Source organism: Procambarus clarkii, chromosome 10 (assembly GCF_040958095.1).
Source record: "Procambarus clarkii isolate CNS0578487 chromosome 10, FALCON_Pclarkii_2.0, whole genome shotgun sequence".
Lineage (NCBI taxonomy): Eukaryota > Metazoa > Arthropoda > Malacostraca > Decapoda > Cambaridae > Procambarus > Procambarus clarkii.
Genome location: NC_091159.1, coordinates 21,506,118 through 21,528,772, shown reverse-complemented (window position 1 = coordinate 21,528,772; position 22,655 = coordinate 21,506,118). Strand labels below are relative to the sequence as shown.

General features: G+C 46.2%; 1 protein-coding gene across 1 annotated transcript in view; it reads right to left on the bottom strand.

The window, feature by feature from the left end:
* LOC123747860 (G-protein coupled receptor dmsr-1) overlaps window positions 1-22,655 on the bottom strand; it is a 73,087-nt gene that overhangs the window by 15,398 nt on the left and 35,034 nt on the right. The window contains exons 2-4 of the mRNA XM_069321709.1: window positions 7,436-7,650; window positions 1,477-1,760; window positions 1-170 (exon numbers count right to left, since the gene is read on the bottom strand). The exon at window positions 1-170 is cut by the window's left edge and continues 85 nt beyond it. Coding sequence (XP_069177810.1) covers window positions 1-170; window positions 1,477-1,760; window positions 7,436-7,607 — 626 coding nt within the window. The 5' untranslated portion in view covers window positions 7,608-7,650. The remainder of the gene's footprint in view (window positions 171-1,476; window positions 1,761-7,435; window positions 7,651-22,655) is intronic.

The window sequence follows — 22,655 nt, the reverse complement described above, 5'->3', positions numbered from 1 at the left end:
TTAACGGTGTACATGAGGAAGGTGGGCGTGGCGAGGGCGGGGCAGGCGAGGTAGACGGCCAGCAGCACCCTGCGGGCGTACACCATGGTGCAGAGGGTGGGCGCCGAGTGTGGGCGGCACACCGCCACCCACCGCCACACCGCCAGCGTCACCGTCAACCAGATGGCGATCTGAAACACACACACACACTTCAGCTGCTGCAAGCTTCTGCAACACAAACCACGCCATTGGTGCAACATGGTTAACTACCTCCTCGCTTCATGCAGGTCGGCGTTCAATCCCATGACCGTCCAAATGGTTGGACACCATTCCCTTCCCGCGTCCCATCCCAAATCCTTATCCTGACTCCCTTCCCTGTGCTATATAGTCTAACGGCTTGCCGCTTTCTCCTGATAGTTCCTTTCCCTACCCCCAGGTACCCACAGGTGCAACGTGGCCAGCCTAATTACCTAAGGGTATATCTCTCTAAGTCACCTGTCAGAGAATTCATCATGCTCTCACTTCATCTTTCTAAAGTCTCCATCATCAAGTGTGTCCATCATACAAATTGATTAGTTCATATCCTGGTACATGTTATTTATATACTTAACTTCTGTGAATACATCTGTTTATGAATACTTTTGTTGCTGTATAATTTGTCACATTTGATGATTTAGGACCAAAAAAAGGTTTTTCCCTTTTGACTTTAAAGCTACTTTATTTATCCGTGTATTTAATTAATACTGTATTTAATTATTTTTAATAATTTGTCATATAATATATCTATAAGGTTCATTGTATAATATAAAAGTTAAATATTATATATTCTTGTGAATAAGTCGTTCTAAAGAATTGTTTGTGACAAAGTTGTTCTTGCAGAGAATCTTGGAGCTTGGAGCTATTATTTCTATTAATACATACACACAGGTGAGAATAGCTTGAGCTAATTACTGTGTGTGTATTTGTACCTAAATGAACTTATTTCAATTTCTTGGAGTTCACTGGGGATTTTTTTTAACATAGGTGGGGTACAAGGCGTTAATTGGGGCTTCTAGCCACGCTAATCACTCTTGTAGGTGCTTAAGGCACTAGACTTATGTGTCTGCTCTTCTGATGCCATTGTATCATATATCATATATTGTATCATATATATTGTATCATATATCATATATTGTATCATATATCATATTGTATCATATCATACACTCATGTCTTTAAAGTTAATTAAGGCTTATGTGTAACTACGTTTAGACTTAGTGTGGTCATATGTGCCTCATTACACGAATTTGTGGAACTAGCGTGTGCCTTAACAATTCACTCTAACAGCCCATTAGGGCGCTTTATGCAATATTTTTTTTAGAGAGAGGCTGTAGCAAGAGGCATTGAACGTGCGGGCTGACAGCGCCACCCGCTGTTATTCCCTACATTTCCCTGAAGGTATATTGAACCTGGTAATGTTTTGGGAGCCCCTAACGAGCTCGTTACCTGGTTACGAACCGTATGGCAGACGTGGGAGAGGTGGGCGTGGATGAGGACATAGAGGGCGTGTTCCTTGGCCTGCATGAGCTGGTCGCCGCCCACCAGGGTGGAGGTGGCGTAGGGAATGTACTCGACCTCGACCAGCAGGTCGGCCACCGCCAGCCCCAGCAGGAGGAGGTTGGTCGGGGTGGTCATGGTGCGGCGGGTCAGCGTGCTCACCGTCAGCAGGTTGGTGAGGACGCCGGTCACCGCGATGCACACCGCCAGGCGGAAGTGCACCCACTTGTACCGCTCGCGGAAGTCTGTCATGGGCAGAGCAGCGTCAGTGTTATTGTGGGGGGGGGGGACCCACACACACACACACACACTCTCACACACTCACACACACACACACACACACACACACACACACACACACACACACACACACACACACACACACACACACACACACACACACAGGGGCCTCGTAGCCTGGTGGATAGCGCGCAGGACTCGTAATTCTGTGGCGCGGGTTCGATTCCCGCACGAGGCAGAAACAAATGGGCAAAGTTTCTTTCACCGTAAGTGCCCCTGTTACCTAGCAGTAAATAGGTACCTGGGAGTTAGTCAGCTGTCACGGGCTGCTTCCTGGGGTGTGTGTGTGTGGTGTGGAGAAAAAAAAAAAGAGTAGTTAGTAAACAGTTGATTGACAGTTGAGAGGCGGGCCGAAAGAGCAAAGCTCAACCCCCGCAAAAACACAACCAGTAAACACACACACACACACATGCGGAGTATGCGGCCCCAGCATGGAGCCCGTACCTTGTCAAGCACAAGACGAAGCTGGAAAAAGTCCAAAGGTATGCCACTAGACTAGTCCCAGAACTAAGAGGCATGAGTTACGAGGAAAGGCTGCGGGAAATGCACCTTACGACACTGGAAGACAGAAGAGTAAGGGGAGACATGATCACAACCTACAAAATCCTCAGAGGAATCGACCGGGTAAACAAGGATAAACTATTCAACACTGGTGGGACGCGAACAAGGGGACACAGGTGGAAACTGAGTACCCACATGAGCCACAGAGACGTTAGAAGGAACTTTTTCAGTGTCAGAGTAGTTAACGGATGGAATGCATTAGGCAGTGATGTGGTGGAGGCTGACTCCATACACAGTTTCAAATGTAGATATTTCCTAACGTAGAACGATATTTTCCTAATGTAGAAAATTCCTAACAGATATAGCATGGGAAACAGAGCTCAGGGGAAAGACGGCCCAAGATATGATGGATTACATCACGCAGAAGTGCAAGGACGCAGCAAACAAGTTTGTCCCAGTCCAAAAGGAAAACAGAGAAATGAAGATGAGAAACCCATGGTTTAATCAGAGATGTAGGCTAGCTAAGCAGCAAAGTTAAAGGGCATGGAGAAACTATAGGAATAACAGGACACTGGAGAGCAGAGAAAGATACCAGAATGCCAGGAATGAATATGTCAGGATGAGAAGAGAGGCAGAAAGACAATACGAAAATGACATCGCAAGCAAGGCAAAGACTCAGCCTAAATTGTTGCATAGCCACATTAGGAGAAAAACAACAGTAAAGGAACAGGTTATGAGATTAAGGATAGGGAGCGGAAGGATTCACTACAAATGACAAGGAAGTGTGTGAGGAATTGAATAAGAAATTCCAGGAGATCTTCACCTTAGAGCAAGGAGAAATTCCAGAGGTAAGTGAGGGAATAGCTAACCAGGAACCACTGGAAGAGTTTGAGATTACCAGCGGGGAAGTAAGGAAGTGTTTACTAAAGTTGGACGTGACGAAGGCTATAGGCCCAGATGGAATCTCCCCTTGGGTTCTAAAGGAAGGAGCAAGAGAACTGTGCCTACCACTCTCCATAGTGTATAACAAATCACTGGCAACAGGGGAACTGCCAGATATTTGGAAAGCAGCTAAAGTAGTCCCAATATACAAGAAAGGGGCTAGACAGGAGGTACTGAACTACAGGCCAGTGTCCCTAACCTGCATACCATGCAAGCTGATGGAGAAGATTGTGCGAAAAAAAACTAGTGGAGCATCTGGAGCGAAGGAACTTTGTAACACAGCATCAACATGGGTTCAGGGATGGCAGGTCCTGCCTCACAGGGTTACATGAATTCTACGACCAGGCAACAAAAATAAGGCAAGAAAGAGAAGGGTGGGCAGACTGCATATTTTTGGATTGTCAGAAAGCCTTTGATACAGTGCCACACAAGAGGCTAGTGCGAAAGTTGGAGATGCAGGCTGGAGTGAGAGGGAAGGTACTCCGGTGGATAGCGGAGTACCTAAGCAACAGGAGACAACGAGTCTGTGTGAGGGGTGAGGTCTCAGATTGGCGAGACGTCACAAGTGGAGTCCCGCAGGGGTCAGTCCTTGGACCTATACTGTTTCTGGTATATGTAAATGATCTCCCAGAGGGTATAGATTCGTTCCTCTCAATGTTTGCCGACGATGCAAAAATTATGAGGAGGATTGAAACAGAGGATGATAGTAGGAGGCTACAAGATGACCTGGATAGACTGAGTGAATGGTCCAACAAATGGCTGTTGAAGTTCAACCCGAGTAAATGCAAAGTAATGAAACTAGGCAGTGGAAACAGGAGGCCAGGCACAGGATACTGAATAGGAGATGAAGTACTTAATGAAACAGACAGAGAGAAAGATCTAGGAGTTGATATCACACCAAACCTGTCTCCTGAAGCCCACATAAAGAGAATAACGTCTGCGGCATATGCGAGGCTGGCTAACATCAGAACGGCGTTCAGGAACCTGTGTAAGGAATCATTCAGAATCTTGTACACCACATATGTAAGACCAATCCTGGAGTATGCGGCCCCAGCATGGAGCCCGTACCTTGTCAAGCACAAGACGAAGCTGGAAAAAGTCCAAAGGTATGCCACTAGACTAGTCCCGGAACTAAGAGGCATGAGTTAGGAGGAAAGGCTGCGGGAAATGCACCTTACGACACTGGAAGACAGAAGAGTAAGGGGGGACATGATCACAACCTACAAAATCCTCAGGGGAATCGACCGGGTAAACAAGGATGAACTATTCAACACTGGTGGGACGCGAACAAGGGGACACAGGTGGAAGCTGAGTACCCAAATGAGCCACAGAGACGTTAGAAAGAACTTTTTCAGTGTCAGAGTAGTTAGTAAATGGAATGCATTAGGAAGTGATGTGGTGGAGGCTGACTCCATACACAGTTTCAAATGTAGATATGATAGAGCCCAATAGGCTCAGGAATCTGTACACCAGTTGATTGACGGTTGAGAGGCGGGACCAAAGAGCCAGAGCTCAACCCCCGCAAGCACAAATAGGTGAGTACAAATAGGTGAGTACACACACACACAAGGAATATAACAAAGGTGTGAGTGTAAAATACTGACTGGAAGAATAAGGGGAACACTTTTAGAGGAGACAGCACTCTGAGAGGCGACGCGGGAGCAGTTGACTCACCGAGTGAGTAACCAGTGTGATACATGAGTAACAAGAGGGAAGGTGAGGAAAGCAAAGGCAGGAATGAAGACAAAGCGCTGAGCCACTGTGAGTAAATAGTAGATGAAAGGAATACAACGGCGGAATAGAGACGGTGGGAATGAACGCTGCCTGCCCTCTTTTGGATCATCGAACCCCGATATTGCCTGAAGCGAGGCCGACGGTGTACGGACAAGTCAAAGTGGCCTGAGGGCGAGGGAGTGGGGAAGCAACTGGAGCAACTGAAGAATGTGTAGTCATACGAAACCTCACAATTGACATTGAAAGCGGCAGCTGAAGTATTGATCAAACCCTTCGTAGCACTCTCTTTCATTCTTCACACCATAATAGTGAACTGCCAGACATACCGTAAGCGGCTAAAGTAGTCCATAGATGCATATGAAGAAGAGGGAAGCCACTGAGCCTCAGACTGATGCCGCTAACAAGCACACTGCGTGGACCGTTGATGACAATGATGATCCGTCTCCAAGCATATGGGTTCAACGACGGAAAAATCATACCTAATCAGTATTGATCATTTGTTCTATGGCCACATGACAGCCTCAACACCGGAGATCAACCCCGACCACCAATGAAACGTTCGTGTGCGACCTTGAAAACCAAGCTGATGTTAATGGAATGGTGCTATAGAAAGGGCGAGGAGGGATACCTCCCGGGGAGGAAACAGATGGCAACTGTAAGAGGGGAAATAGCAGAGATTTGTTCTGGTATCTCTTCTATTCCAAATATATGTCATCCACTTTCCAGGGAAAATTAGATCATTCACGTCCGTATTTATCACTGATTCAAAGTTGATGAGAGTAGGGAAAGGAGGGAGGGAATTATCAGGGGAAAGCGCCAAGCCATTACGACTATATACCATTGGGAAGGGGTCAGGATAAGGACTCTGGATGGGGGGGGGGGGAAGGAATGGTGCCCAACCACTTGGATGGTCGGGGATTGAACGCCGACCAGCATGAAGCGAGACCGTCGCTCTACCATCCAGCCCAAGTGAGGATGAGAATAATTTGAACAGAAGACAACTGCGCGATATATGGAGACTCATAACCCACCTCAGAGACGACCACACGCATGGTTGGTAGAGTTCAACCCTGATAAATTCAAAGTAATGAGCAAGAGAAACAGTACTCTAAGTATATATCACAGAGACAGCTTCTGGAATCAATGAAAAATAAAGATTTTGGATAATGTATTTCTCCAAACCTGACACAAGTCATATACATTAAGAAAATGACTTTATTACGTACGTAAAACTTGCAAATATTCGGATAGTCTTTAAAAGCCAATAAAATGAGGCCATCAGACCACCGTATACAACGTACATAAGACCAACCCTCGAATATGCATCTCCGACTGGTATCCCTCACCCAGAAAGGCAATTAATAAAGATGCGATATATTCAGAAATATAGCACCTTCTTCGGGGCTGTGTGGTCTCTGATATGACGACCAACTGAGAGACATCACCTCTCTTGTCGGAGGAGAGAAGGGACATGGGAGACAGGATAACGACGTAGAAGATACCAAGGGACAACACAATAGACATAGAAGGCATGTTATAATGATACAGTATTTAGAAAGTCATAGGTGGGCTCTCTCTCTCTCTCTGTCTCTCTCTCGTCACGTAGTTCAACCCATGAACAAACGCATATGGATATAGTGATTATTTCCGAGACTAATCATAGTGGCATTAAGCAGATAGTCTTCGTGAACAGGTCATTCATAAATACTTGGTCTGGAAAATTCGGGAAAATCAAATAGAGGGCGAATTGAACGCATAAAATAAATGGAACATTAATGCATGAATCCTTCAGGTGATAAGTTTCCATTACGGTAAGCTGTAACGATAGTCCTATGATCATCCCTTCATCCCCCCCCCCACTGCCCCATCAACCCCCTCTCCCCACCCCCCTACCCAATCAACCCCAACCCCCCACCCCCCTGCCCCATCACACCCCCCCCCCCCATCCCCCGCGAGCGCCATGTAAGCGGAGACAAAATGCACCTTGCCCCCGACTGAACAACACTTGAGAAAGCTGTTTATCTTAAGAATAAGAGCAAGGACCTGTTTGGCTTACTAATTAAAATGTGTTGTTGAGACTACACGTAATGGTAACTTTTATTCGTGTCGGCGTGTTGTGTACATGTGGCAGTATAGTTGCTTGAGTGATGGCAGCGCAGGACACAGTGCTCAAGATGCAACTGGCAGAGGAACGCCACAAATTATCCGTGAATTACACTACAAACTTGCAGGTTAAATGCTTAAAGACATCACTGTGTGTGTGTGTGGGGAGAGAGAGAGAGAGAGAGAGAGAGAGAGAGAGAGAGAGAGAGAGAGAAGGAGGGGAACGTGGGAAAGAAGATAGTCAAGCGATAGATTGCCAGGAGAAGCGAAACTTAATATAGGTAGAGCCCGGCCTTGAGGCGTCTCACACAGACAAGGAAGATGGCGCGTATATACTCACTAAACTGGCAGTAATGCTGCGTGGCGTTGGCGAAGGTAACGTTGGTAAGGGTGACGCTGCCCACCGTCACGTTGCTCTCCATGAAGAAGAGGATCTTCATCACGTCCTCGAGCGTGAGGTTGGGGAACTGCGACAACACCTGCAGCTGGAGAGCGGCCGTGTCGTTGTCCATGGTGCCGGGGGAGGCCTTGGAGCCCGGCCGCCGAGGCCCGTGTCTGGGGAGATTGGACACGGCGTCTTGTGAGGAGACACTCAGCACGATAGACAGGCTCAGCCTCACATAAGATATCCTGCTAAACATTTGACATCCTTATAAAATATTCTAAAACATTTGATATCCACACAAGACATCCTAAAACATTTGATATCCACATAAGATATCCTGCCAAACAAAATATCTAAATGCTCAACGTGTAGGTTAAGTTTAAGACAACTCTCACATGAGCTACACAGACTTCGTCATCGCCGTTCACCCACAGGTACCGGCTATATAGGACATAATGTACAAGGCTCCCATAACGTCCCTGCGGACCAGCCACACACGCAAAAAAAGGCTCGCACAAAAACAAAACAAAAAACAAGAAAAAAGGAAAAGGTCTCCAGTGCGTTGTTTTTATAGTGTCCAATCGGATTATCTTTACGATGTAACGACGTTTGTGATTGGTATAGAGTGGTTGGCAACGTTCCCTCACCTTGTCCTCATATCCCAGCACATTATCCTCGTATCTCAGTTCCGTGTCTTCATATCCCAGCTCCTTGTCCTCATATCCTAGCTCATTGTTTTCATATCCTAGTTCCTTGTCCTCATATCCCAGCTCATTGGCTTTATATCATAGCACATTATCCTCGTATCCCAGCTCCTTGTCTTCACATCCCAACTCATTGCCTTCATATCCCAGCGTCTTGTCCTCATATCCAAGCACACTATCCTCGTATCCCAGTTCCTTGTCCTCATATCACTGCCAGTCGTGGTATGGTTGTATGCCACAAGGCTCGTTTTGTTCGTTAAATTCGTTCAAATATATATATATATATATATATATATATATATATATATATATATATATATATATATATATATATATATATATATATATATATATATATTCATAAATTTCATAAATTTATACATCATAAATATCATAAATATAAAGGTGAAACGCCATGCAACCTCTGAAGAGTCAACCAACACAACACCTTTACCCCCTATTAGACTATTTTACAGGAACTTCTTTTCGACGGTTCATAAAACAGAGGAAAGGGCCCTGAAAAATATTGTTGATAGGAACGTTATCCCTACAGACAAAAATCAGAAAAGACAATTGACAATTTATTAAAAAAAAACAAAAAAAACGGCCAACCTACTCATGAAAAACTCTCCAGACACCAAGCAGAACGCCTTAAAGGAGACCAACGTCGTCTATGCCTTCAAATGCCCACTTGGGGACTGTAAGCTCCAAGGAACTCAGTATATAGGCAGGACAACAACGCCTCTTTTCAGGCGATTAACAATGCATAAGCAACAGGGCTCCTTCAAGGAACATATAATCTCTTCTTACAACCAAACCATAACCAGAGAAATCTTAACAAACAACACAGAAATCATCGATAGGTACAGCGATAGCAGGCGGCTTGACATCAGCGAAGTACTACACATCAAAAAGTCAACACCAGCAATCAACAGCCAATTAATGCACAACAACATTCTACCCACTTCAAGACCCCCGAACCAATATGGAAGTAGCCAGAGGAAGTATGGGCCAATAGGCCTTCTGCAGTTACTCCCATTCATATGTTCACTTATCCAATTTATACCCATTGTTTCGTGTTTCTGTCTTGTGTTCGTCACCTCACCCAAAACTTTTGTACCATGTCACCTCATCCAGTAGAGTATAAGTACGTAGAAGATACCCACTTGGGGACTTCCATTTGAAATGGAAGTCCCCAAGTGGGAATTCCCCAAATGGAATTCTTCGTATTCAAATGAATACGAAGAATTGGTGTGTAAATTAAGTCTTTGAAAATGTAACACGAATTACGAAACGCGTTCAGGCGTCAGACAATTAAAAAATTAATTTTGGAGAATTGTTATTTTTATTACCACCGACAGTGAAGAAAAACATAAGAAATATTGAGAAAATTCGGGTTAGAATTATTAATCTTACCTTTTCGGTCATATTCAACAACATATATATATATATATATATATATATATATATATATATATGTCGTACCTAATAGCCAGAACGCACTTCTCAGCCTACTATTCAAGGCCCGATTTGCCTAATAAGCCAAGTTTTCATGAATTAATGTTTTTTCGTCTACCTAACCTACCTAACCTAACCTAACCTAGCTTTTTTTGGCTACCTAACCTAACCTTACCTATAAATATAGGTTAGGTTAGGTTAGGTAGGGTTGGTTAGGTTCGGTCATATATCTACGTTAATTTTAACTCCAATAAAAAAAAATTGACCTCATACATAGAGAAAAGGGTTGCTTTATCATTTCATAAGAAAAAAATTATAGTAAATATATTAATTCAGGAAAACTTGGCTTATTAGGCAAATCGGGCCTTGAATAGTAGGCTGAGAAGTGAGTTCTGGCTACTAGGTACGACATATATATATATATATATATATATATATATATATATATATATATATATATATATATATATATATATATATATATATATTTGCGGTACGACTTGTATAATATAGTCATAAATTTTGCGTTTGATCTTCGTAGGTACTTTAGCTCCCGGCCCCGTCTGTCAGTATCTCTACAGATAACCCCCCCCCCCCCACACACACGTCATGGGTCGGGGAAGGTGACATTAATTATTTTTAATGATTCCCGAAATATTTTCGGTGAGCTTACTGGGATTTTCACAGGAGTTGTTATGATGCTTGAGTCCGTGTGAGACTTATTGGAGCCTGACTCACTATCTTCCTGAACCCTGACTCACTATCTTTCTGCACCCTGACTCACTATCTTTCTGAACCTTGACTCACTATCTTTCTGCACCCTGACTCACTATCTTTCTGCACCCAGACTCACTATCTTTCTGAACCCTGACTCACTATCTTTCTGAACCTTGACTTACTATCTTTCTCAACCCTGACTCACTATCTTTCTGAACCTTGACTCACTATCTTTCTGCACCCTGACTCACTATCTTCCTGAACCCTGACTCACTATCTTTCTGAACCTTGACTCACTATCTTCCTGAACCCTGACTCACTATCTTCCTGAACCCTGACTCACTATCTTTCTGCACCCTGACTCACTATCTTCCTGAACCCTGACTCACTATCTTCCTGAACCCTGACTCACTATCTTCCTGAACCCTGACTCACTATCTTTCTCAACCCTGACTCACTATCTTTCTGCACCCTGACTCACTATCTTCCTGAACCCTGACTCACTATCTTTCTGCACCCTGACTCACTATCTTCCTGAACCCTGCCTCACTATCTTTCTGAACCTTGACTCACTATCTTTCTGCACCCTGACTCACTATCTTTCTGCACCATGACTCACTATCTTCCTGAATTATGACTCACTATCTTTCTGAACCTTGACTCACTATCTTTCTCAACCCTGACTCACTATCTTTCTGCACCCTGACTCACTATCTTTCTCAACCCTGACTCACTATCTTTCTGAACCTTGACTCACTATCTTTCTCAACCCTGACTCACTATCTTTCTCAACCCTGACTCACTATCTTCCTGAACACTGACTCACTATCTTCCTGAACCCTGACTCATTATCTTCCTGAACCCTGACTCACTATCTTTCTGCACCCTGAATCACTATCTTTCTGAACCTTGACTCACTATCTTTCTGCACCCTGACTCACTATCTTTCTGAACCTTGACTCACTATCTTCCTGAACCATGACTCACTATCTTTCTGAACCTTGACTCACTACCTTTCTGCACCCTGACTCACTATCTTTCTGAACCTTGACTCAATATCTTTCTGCACCCTGACTCATTATCTTTCTGCACCCTGACTCACTATCTTTCTGAACCCTGACTCACTATCTTTCTGAACCTTGACTTACTATCTTTCTCAACCCTGACTCACTATCTTTCTGAACCTTGACTCACTATCTTTCTGCACCCTGACTCACTATCTTTCTGCACCATGACTCACTATCTTCCTGAACCCTGACTCACTATCTTTCTGAACCTTGACTCACTATCTTTCTCAACCCTGACTCACTATCTTTCTGCACCCTGACTCACTATCTTTCTGAACCCTGACTCACTATCTTTCTGAACCTTGACTCACTATCTTTCTCAACCCTGACTCACTATCTTTCAACCCTGACTCACTATCTTCCTGAACCCTGGCTCACTATCTTCCTGAACCCTGACTCACTATCTTCCTGAACCCTGACTCACTATCTTTCTGCACCCTGACTCACTATCTTCCTGAACCCTGACTCACTATCTTTCTGCACCCAGTCTCACTATCTTTCTCAACCCTGACTCACTATCTTTCTCAACCCTGACTCACTGTATTTCTCAACCCTGACTCACTATCTTCCTGAACCCTGATTCACTATCTTCCTGAACCCTGACTCACTATCTTCCTGAACCCTGACTCACTATCTTTCTCAACCCTGACTCACTATCTTTCTCAACCCAGACTCACTATCTTCCTGAACCCTAACTCACTATCTTCCTGAACCCTGACTCACTATCATCCTGAACCCTGACTCACTATCTTTCTGAACCCTGACTCACTATCTTTCTCAACCCTGACTCACTATCTTCCTGAACCCTGACTCACTATCTTTCTCAACCCTGACTCACTATCTTCCTGCACCCTGACTCACTATCTTTCTCAACCCTGACTCACTATCTTCCTGCACCCTGACTCACTATCTTCTTGCACCCTGACTCACTATCTTCCTGAACCCTGACTCACTATCTTCCTGAACCCTGACTCACTATCTTCCTGAACCCTGACTCACTATCTTCCTGAACCCTGACTCACTATCTTTCTGAACCCTGACTTACTATCTTTCTGCACCCTGACTCACTATCTTCCTGAACCCTGACTCACTATCTTTCTCATCCCTGACTCACTATCTTTCTGCACCCTGACTCACTGTCTTCCTGAACCCTGACTCACTATCTTTCTGCACCCTGACTCACTATCTTCCTGAACCCTGACTCACTATCTTCCTGAACCCTGACTCACTATCTTTCTCAACCCTGACTCACTATCTTTCTGAACCTTGACTCACTATCTTCCTGAACCCTGACTCACTATCTTCCTGAACCCTGACTCACTATCTTTCTGCACCCTGACTCACTATCTTCCTGAACCCTGACTCACTATCTTCCTGAACCCTGACTCACTATCTTCCTGAACCCTGACTCACTATCTTTCTCAACCCTGACTCACTATCTTTCTCATCCCTGACTCACTATCTTTCTGCACCCTGACTCACTATCTTCCTGAACCCTGACTCACTATCTTTCTGCACCCTGACTCACTATCTTCCTGAACCCTGCCTCACTATCTTCCTGAACCCTGACTCACTATCTTTCTCAACCCTGACTCACTATCTTTCTCAACCCTGACTCACTATCTTCCTGCACCCTGACTCACTATCTTTCTCAACCCTGACTCACTATCTTCCTGCACCCTGACTCACTATCTTCCTGAACCCTGACTCACTATCTTCCTGAACCCTGACTCACTATCTTCCTGAACCCTGACTCACTATCTTCCTGAACCCTGACTCACTATCTTTCTGAACCCTGACTCACTATCTTTCTGCACCCTGACTCACTATGTTCCTGAACCCTGACTCACTATCTTCCTGAACCCTGACTCAGTATCTTTCTGCACCCTGACTCACTATCTTTCTGCACCCTGACTCACTATCTTTCTGCACCCTGACTCACTATCTTCCTGAACCCTGCCTCACTATCTTCCTGAACCCTGACTCACTATCTTTCTCAACCCTGACTCACTATCTTTCTCAACCCTGACTCACTATCTTCCTGCACCCTGACTCACTATCTTTCTCAACCCTGACTCACTATCTTCCTGCACCCTGACTCACTATCTTCCTGAACCCTGACTCACTATCTTCCTGAACCCTGACTCACTGTCTTCCTGAACCCTGACTCACTATCTTCCTGAACCCTGACTCACTATCTTTCTGAACCCTGACTCACTATCTTTCTCAACCCTGACTCACTATCTTTCTCAACCCTGACTCACTATCTTCCTGCACCCTGACTCACTATCTTTCTCAACCCTGACTCACTATCTTCCTGCACCCTGACTCACTATCTTCTTGCACCCTGACTCACTATCTTCCTGAACCCTGACTCACTATCTTCCTGAACCCTGACTCACTATCTTCCTGAACCCTGACTCACTATCTTCCTGAACCCTGACTCACTATCTTTCTGAACCCTGACTTACTATCTTTCTGCACCCTGACTCACTATCTTCCTGAACCCTGACTCACTATCTTTCTCATCCCTGACTCACTATCTTTCTGCACCCTGACTCACTGTCTTCCTGAACCCTGACTCACTATCTTTCTGCACCCTGACTCACTATCTTCCTGAACCCTGACTCACTATCTTCCTGAACCCTGACTCACTATCTTTCTCAACCCTGACTCACTATCTTTCTGAACCTTGACTCACTATCTTCCTGAACCCTGACTCACTATCTTCCTGAACCCTGACTCACTATCTTTCTGCACCCTGACTCACTATCTTCCTGAACCCTGACTCACTATCTTCCTGAACCCTGACTCACTATCTTCCTGAACCCTGACTCACTATCTTTCTCAACCCTGACTCACTATCTTTCTCATCCCTGACTCACTATCTTTCTGCACCCTGACTCACTATCTTCCTGAACCCTGACTCACTATCTTTCTGCACCCTGACTCACTATCTTCCTGAACCCTGCCTCACTATCTTCCTGAACCCTGACTCACTATCTTTCTCAACCCTGACTCACTATCTTTCTCAACCCTGACTCACTATCTTCCTGCACCCTGACTCACTATCTTTCTCAACCCTGACTCACTATCTTCCTGCACCCTGACTCACTATCTTCCTGAACCCTGACTCACTATCTTCCTGAACCCTGACTCACTATCTTCCTGAACCCTGACTCACTATCTTCCTGAACCCTGACTCACTATCTTTCTGAACCCTGACTCACTATCTTTCTGCACCCTGACTCACTATCTTCCTGAACCCTGACTCACTATTTTCCTGAACCCTGACTCAGTATCTTTCTGCACCCTGACTCACTATCTTTCTGCACCCTGACTCACTATCTTTCTGCACCCTGACTCACTATCTTCCTGAACCCTGCCTCACTATCTTCCTGAACCCTGACTCACTATCTTTCTCAACCCTGACTCACTATCTTTCTCAACCCTGACTCACTATCTTCCTGCACCCTGACTCACTATCTTTCTCAACCCTGACTCACTATCTTCCTGCACCCTGACTCACTATCTTCCTGAACCCTGACTCACTATCTTCCTGAACCCTGACTCACTGTCTTCCTGAACCCTGACTCACTATCTTCCTGAACCCTGACTCACTATCTTTCTGAACCCTGACTCACTATCTTTCTCAACCCTGACTCACTATCTTTCTCAACCCTGACTCACTATCTTCCTGCACCCTGACTCACTATCTTTCTCAACCCTGACTCACTATCTTCCTGCACCCTGACTCACTATCTTCCTGAACCCTGACTCACTATCTTCCTGAACCCTGACTCACTATCTTCCTGAACCCTGACTCACTATCTTCCTGAACACTGACTCACTATCTTTCTGAACCCTGACTCACTATCTTTCTGCACCCTGACTCACTATGTTCCTGAACCCTGACTCACTATCTTTCTCAACCCTGACTCACTATCTTTCTGCACCCTGACTCACTATCTTCCTGAACCCTGACTCACTATCTTTCTGCACCCTGACTCACTATCTTTCTGCACCCTGACTCACTATCTTTCTCAACCCTGACTAACTATCTTCCTGCACCTTGACTCACTATCTTCCTGAACCCTGACTCACTATCTTTCTCAACCCTGACTCACTATCTTCCTGCACCCTGACTCACTATCTTTCTCAATCCTGACTCACTATATTTCTCAATCCTGACTCACTATCTTCCTGCACCATGACTCACTATCTTCCTGCACCATGACTCACTATCTTCCTGAACCCTGACTCACTATCTTCCTGAACCCTGACTCACTATCTTTCTGCACCTTGACTCACTATCTTCCTGAACCCTGACTTACTATCTTCCTGAACCCTGACTCACTATCTTCCTGAACCCTGACTCACTATCTTTCTCATCCCTGACTCACTATCTTTCTGCACCCTGACTCACTATCTTCCTGAACCCTGACTCACTATCTTTCTGCACCCTGACTCACTATCTTCCTGAACCCTGACTCACTATCTTCCTGAACCCTGACTCACTATCTTTCTCAACCCTGACTCACTATCTTTCTGAACCTTGACTCACTATCTTCCTGAACCCTGACTCACTATCTTCCTGAACCCTGACTCACTATCTTTCTGCACCCTGACTCACTATCTTCCTGAACCCTGACTCACTATCTTCCTGAACCCTGACTCACTATCTTCCTGAACCCTGACTCACTATCTTTCTCAACCCTGACTCACTATCTTTCTCATCCCTGACTCACTATCTTTCTGCACCCTGACTCACTATCTTCCTGAACCCTGACTCACTATCTTTCTGCACCCTGACTCACTATCTTCCTGAACCCTGCCTCACTATCTTCCTGAACCCTGACTTACTATCTTTCTCAACCCTGACTCACTATCTTTCTCAACCCTGACACACTATCTTCCTGCACCCTGACTCACTATCTTCCTGCACCCTGACTCACTATCTTTCTCAACCCTGACTCACTATCTTCCTGCACCCTGACTCACTATCTTCCTGAACCCTGACTCACTATCTTCCAGCACCCTGACTCACTATCTTCCTGAACCCTGACTCACTATCTTCCTGAACCCTGACTCACTATCTTTCTGAACCCTGACTCACTATCTTTCTCAACCCTGACTCACTATCTTTCTCAACCCTGACTCACTATCTTCCTGCACCCTGACTCACTATCTTTCTCAACCCTGACTCACTATCTTCCTGCACCCTGACTCACTATCTTCCTGAACACTGACTCACTATCTTCCTGAACCCTGACTCAATATCTTCCTGCACCCTGACTCACTATCTTCCTGAACCCTGACTCACTATCTTCCTGAACCCTGACTCACTATCTTCCTGCACCCTGACTCACTATCTTCCTGAACCCTGACTCACTATCTTCCTGAACCGTGACTCACTATCTTCCTGCACCCTGACTCACTATCTTCCTGAACACTGACTCACTATCTTCCTGCACACTGACTCACTATCTTCCAGCACCCTGACTCACTATCTTTCTGAACCCTGACTCACTATCTTCCTGAACCCTGACTCACTATCTTCCTGAACACTGACTCACTATCTTCCTGCACACTGACTCACTATCTTCCTGCACCCTGACTCACTATATTTCTGAACCCTGACTCACTATCTTCCTGAACCCTGACTCACTATCTTCCTGAACACTGACTCACTATCTTCTTGCACCCTGACTCACTATCTTCCTGCACCCTGACTCACTATCTTCATGAACCCTGACTCACTATCTTCCTGAACCGTGACTCACTATCTTCCTGCACCCTGACTCACTATCTTCCTGAACACTGACTCACTATCTTCCTGCACACTGACTCACTATCTCCCAGCACCCTGACTCACTATCTTTCTGAACCCTGACTCACTATCTTCCTGAACCCTGACTCTATCTTCCTGAACACTGACTCACTATCTTCCTGCACACTGACTCACTATCTTCCTGCACCCTGACTCACTATATTTCTGAACCCTGACTCACTATCTTCCTGAACCCTGACTCACTATCTTCCTGAACACTGACTCACTATCTTCCTGAACCCTGACTCACTATCTTCCTGAACACTGACTCACTATCTTCCTGCACCCTGACTCACTATATTCCTGCACCCTGACTCACTATCTTTCTGAACCCTGACTCACTATCTTCCTGAACACTGACTCACTATCTTCCTGCACCCTGACTCACTATCTTCCTGCACCCTGACTCACTATCTTCCTGCACCCTGACACACTATCTTCCTGCACCCTGACTCACTATCTTCCTGAACACTGACTCACTATCTTCCTGCACCCTGACCCATTGACTTGTTAGCGATTTACCCAATAAAATAAAAAAAATCAACCAGTTCACTCTTGCCAATAGTCTTGGAGTCATAACTATTCTCGAAATTGGCGTTAATTTTATCATTATTATTTCCAAATAAAACCATTACTTTTTTAAATTACAGGAGAGAACACTTTACAGTTTTAAATACAAAAAATTTGTCCAAAATAATAATGTAACCAGGTTATTAATATGTTAATTGCGTTTGCATAATGTAATGTGTTAGCTTGAGCCGGAAATGTAATAGGCTGCATGTAATATGTAGAAATATATATATATATATATTGTGACGGAGTTCCCCCCCCTTATAATTCTCCCATGCCTGCAGTAAGAGTCATGTCTACTTTTCCCAAGCGTTCTCTACGTTGCAGGCTACAATTTGATATATGGGAGAGAGTGAAGTGTTCTCGGAGAGCCGAGAAATTTGTGAAATAGTAATGTTTTGGCCTGTGGTTTAGGCCCTTTAGGGAGCCAAGATGGCGCTGGCCTCTCTGATCTCCCGCCAAAACCGTGTGACGTCAGTGGCACCGGATTGGTCACCGACAGCAGTGTGGCACCGGGAGCCAATGAAAACTTCCCGTAGCGAAAGTGACGTCACGAAGGAAGGGGGTCCGGCCAGCGCGCCGGGCTGGCGCCATCAGTCATACACGACACGTCATAGAGGTCGGACGTGCGACGAGTGGTCCTATCTGTCGGACAGCTGTTTTCCCACTACCGTGGATTTACGCGTCATCGGAAGTTCGCCAGTACTCTGAGAAGTCTTCCCTAGTTCATGTGTTGAACCAGAAGAGGGAATTGACGGTTATTTGAGCAACAAGTGCTCCAGTCAGGTACTGTGCCAGTAGCAGTGAAGCCGTGCAGTGACGTAGGTTGACGTCTGTGGCAATTCACCAGTTCGTGACAGCGTAGTGGCTGACAGAGCCACTGGGTAGCTGAGGAAGAGAGGACTATTTGGGGAAGCCGAACGACTGTAGCTGAGACGTAGGCGACAGCCGTTGCTGGGAGAAGACGACGGCCAGGAGACCGACTCCAACCTTCAAGAAGTCAAGGAGGAGGACGGACCTGCAGTGAGGAGGCACGGAGACGACGCGCTAAACGGTGGGACGACGAGAGGCTCTGGTAGGACACGACGACGTGTAGTGTGGGGGCGTTCCCGACACGAGGACCAGGAGCTGCATCTCGACTCTCATCGGAGGATAGGGTGAAGTAGGTGGTACTAGTTCCCTCCCCATTCCCCTTTAGTTAGCTATATTATTTGGCTATATTATCTAGCCTGAAGATTTTATATGTCGTGAGCAAGTCTCACCTATGTCACGGTAAAGCACCAGTGTGCTAGACAGTACTATCAAGAGTACTTGTAATATTCATGTTGATTATTGGTGTGTACAGGCACCAGGAACCAGTGATAAATTTACTGTGTTGTGTATATCTTTCTATAGATTTTGATATGAACATATAGTGGTAAATTATATATAATATTATGCCAGTATTTGGAGGTTAGGCTATGTGCCCAGAAACTATTTATTTTCCATGTATTGATGATTGATTTATATACCATATATATGTCTATGTTCATTCAGTGAATAATCATTTGTGAGTACAGTGAATTATTGCGTTATCGCCAACGAGAGAAAGTACTGAAAACTCCAGTGTTAATATTTCATAATATATTGTTGGATAAATAACAGTGTAAGACCATTACAGTGAATCAGTGTAGAATTGATTGTAGAAAAGACTGTTTGAGCCTGAGTACAGTGTAACTAAGTACTTCGGTTTATTTGTGCCAATATCGAGTGTGCGAGTTTCTAGTAATATTGGAGAATTTAACGAAACAGCGAATCTAGAAAACAAGCAAAGTTCGCGCGGAGTGGCCACGCGATCAGCTGGGTTTTGACACTTGATGAGGAGGGGAGAGTGTTGCCCTCTTGCGGTCGCATAATATCCGTGGGAATTACCGGCCGAGTCAGGATCAGTTGATTTATCGATTATTGTGTGGCCTTGTGACATCTTTCATACATTTTAAGTAAAATACAAAACTATCTTAGTGTTTTTATCATCCCCTCCATTGATCTTGTGGCTATATGATACTGGTAAACATAGAGTGATAACAACAAGTACCTGCCTGATTCCTGATCTTTGAGTGTGACCTTGCCAAGGCTACCACTGAATACACCAGTCCACTGAGGGTGTTACTGGCCACCTTAAACACCAGTTGGCGATCTTGTGTTTAACCGTAGAGCCCTATTGTTGGGGAGGGCACACGACAGTCGAGGTGAACGAGTCGTGTTCTCACTCTTTCTTAATAAGAGGCCGTTAAGATTGACTGGGAGACTCTCCTGGCGTGCAGTGGCGCCGTGAGGATCGAGGGAAGACCCGCAGGGCTACGGTGAGTTACCTTGAGCATAACTATTGCTCACCCCAGAGTAAGGGTAGAGAATAATAGAGAGGTGGAAACCCCCAACATTGGCGACCTCGCCAGGATATAGATCGGAGTAAAGGTTACAGTGGTACTTGGCAGTGGTGTTAGAGATCAGGTGAAGGTTATCACTCGTAGCACAAGATGGAGGATGATAAAGTAGCGAGGTTTATTGACTCTAGAGACGAACAGGTGCTGGAAGAGTGCACCAAGGCACAGTTACAGGCTATAGCGGATCATTTTGGAATAAAGCTGAAATCTGCCAGAGTTGGTGAAAGAAGACTAGAAATAATGGCTCAGCTCAAGGCTCGAGACGAAGCTTTGGGGGAGGAACGGCCCCAAACACCTGCCAGTGAGGGTGAGCGCCTGAGTATTGGTGGAAGCAGCAGGGGATCCAGCGGCAGCAGGCACAGCATAAAGCTGGAAATAATGAAGCTGCAGCTGGAAGCACAGCAGCGCAGAGAAGAGCGAGAAGCGCAGCTGAGGAGAGAAGAGGCACAGCAGCGCAGAGAAGAGCGAGAAGCGCAGCTGAGGAGAGAAGAGGCACAGCAGCGCAAAGAAGAGCGAGAAGCACAGGCGAAGCGTGAGGAGCGAGAAGCGCAGCTGCGCCGGGAAGAACAGGAGCGAGAAGCACAGATGAAGCGTGAGGAGCGAGAAGCACAGACGAAGCGTGAGGAACGAGAAGCACAGCTGCGCCGGGAAGAGCAAGAACGAGAAGCACAGCTACGCAGGGAAGAACGAGAGCAAGAGGTTAGGCTGAGACAAATGGAAATAGAAGCCAACCAGGAGGTGGAGCTAAAGCGAGCTGAACTGGGACTAGGTGCCCCTGCCCCGCCACAGGAAGACCGACGAGTGAGGGAACGAGACCTGCCGGTCTTTGTGCCTAGTGAAGCCGAAAGTTTCTTCGATCACTTTGAGAGAGTTGCTGCTATGAAGAGGTGGCCGAGGGCGGAGTGGGCGGAGTTGGTCCAAGGAAGGCTCACAGGGGAAGCTCGCCAAGCCTTCACCATGCTCGACTTCCAAGAATGCACTAACTACGAGGCGGTAAAACGAGCTGTGCTCCGTTCCTTTAAGCTCACGCCAGAGTGTTACAGAAAGAGGTTTAGAGAATGTACCCGGTCACCAGGAAAATCGTATGCGGAGACGGCGAGGGACATGGAAAGAAAGTTCCTTAAGTGGATGGACTCTGAAGAAGCGGGGTCGGCCGAAGAAATCAAGGAACTAATGGTCATGGAAAAGTTTATGTCCGTGCTCCCTCCTGAGATCAGGATGAGGGTAAAGGAGGCGGACATAAAGGACCTGAGGGCCGCAGCCGACCGGGCCGACATGCTAGAAGAAGCCCTACGCCCACGCCGAGAGGGACAGAACCGACCACCCGCATACGTCGGAAACGATCGGAGTTATAGAAGGACGGATGGATGGAGGGCAGGAACGAGTTCTCCCAAGTCCCATTTCTCAAGTTGGAACACCCGAGGTACAAAAGGTGCTGTAGAACCGATCAAGAAGAACCATGCGGAGAGCTCGGGAGCTGTTGTTGCGACCAAGGAGTCAACAAGCGGTTCGGGAAAGACACAGGGTGCGACGGCCTCTGGAGGCAGTGCTAAGGCGAGCGGTGGCGGATGGTCTCCGCCGAGGGGCCGCTGCTACAACTGCGGAATATTCGGACACGTCGCGCGGGAATGCAGACGCCCTAAGCAGCGGGGACACGTCGCTTTAGTGATGTTCGAGGACCAGAGGGCCGAGGGAGAGCGGGATGAACCCGTGCTAAATGGGGAGAAGAAAGTTCACCCATTCATGTGTCAAGGAACCGTAAGGATGGGGGTCGCAGACCCCATCCCAGTGAAGATGCTAAGAGACACCGGGGCTGATTTTACCCTGGTAAGTGAAACCCTGTTCCCCGAGGGTTACAAGAATACCAGTGTGGGGGTGGCAAGTGTGACCACTGTGGGAGGCCCAGTGAGGATGCCCCTACACCAGGTAACTTTAAATTCCGAATATGGCTGCCAGACCCTAGAGGTGGGAATCTGTACATCAATGCCCAAGATGGAGGCGCAGGTCATCTTGGGGAATGACGCATGTGGGGGATACGTCCTCCCGCATCTCGTGAAGGGCGAAGAGTGCATAGAACAGTACAAGGAGACAGGCGGGGAGTTGAACGCCTGTGGGGACGAGAAGGGAATCGCACCGGTGGCGATCCCAGTTTGTACTGTGACACCGAGGCAACGCGAAGAACCAGGAGGTTGTGGATCTGATGGGGCTGAGGAGTCGACTGACAGCCTGGGAACAGATCACCTCTGCGTAGGACCCAGAGAACGAGTGGAGGGCGAGAGTAGCCCGAATGGTGAGTTGCAGGTGACACTCACCAGTTCTCCAGGGGTAAACCGCACTCGTCTCGGAGAGTTACAGCAAGAGGAGTTCCCCGAATTGGTTAGTAAGGCCGAAGGAGGACGTGTGGGT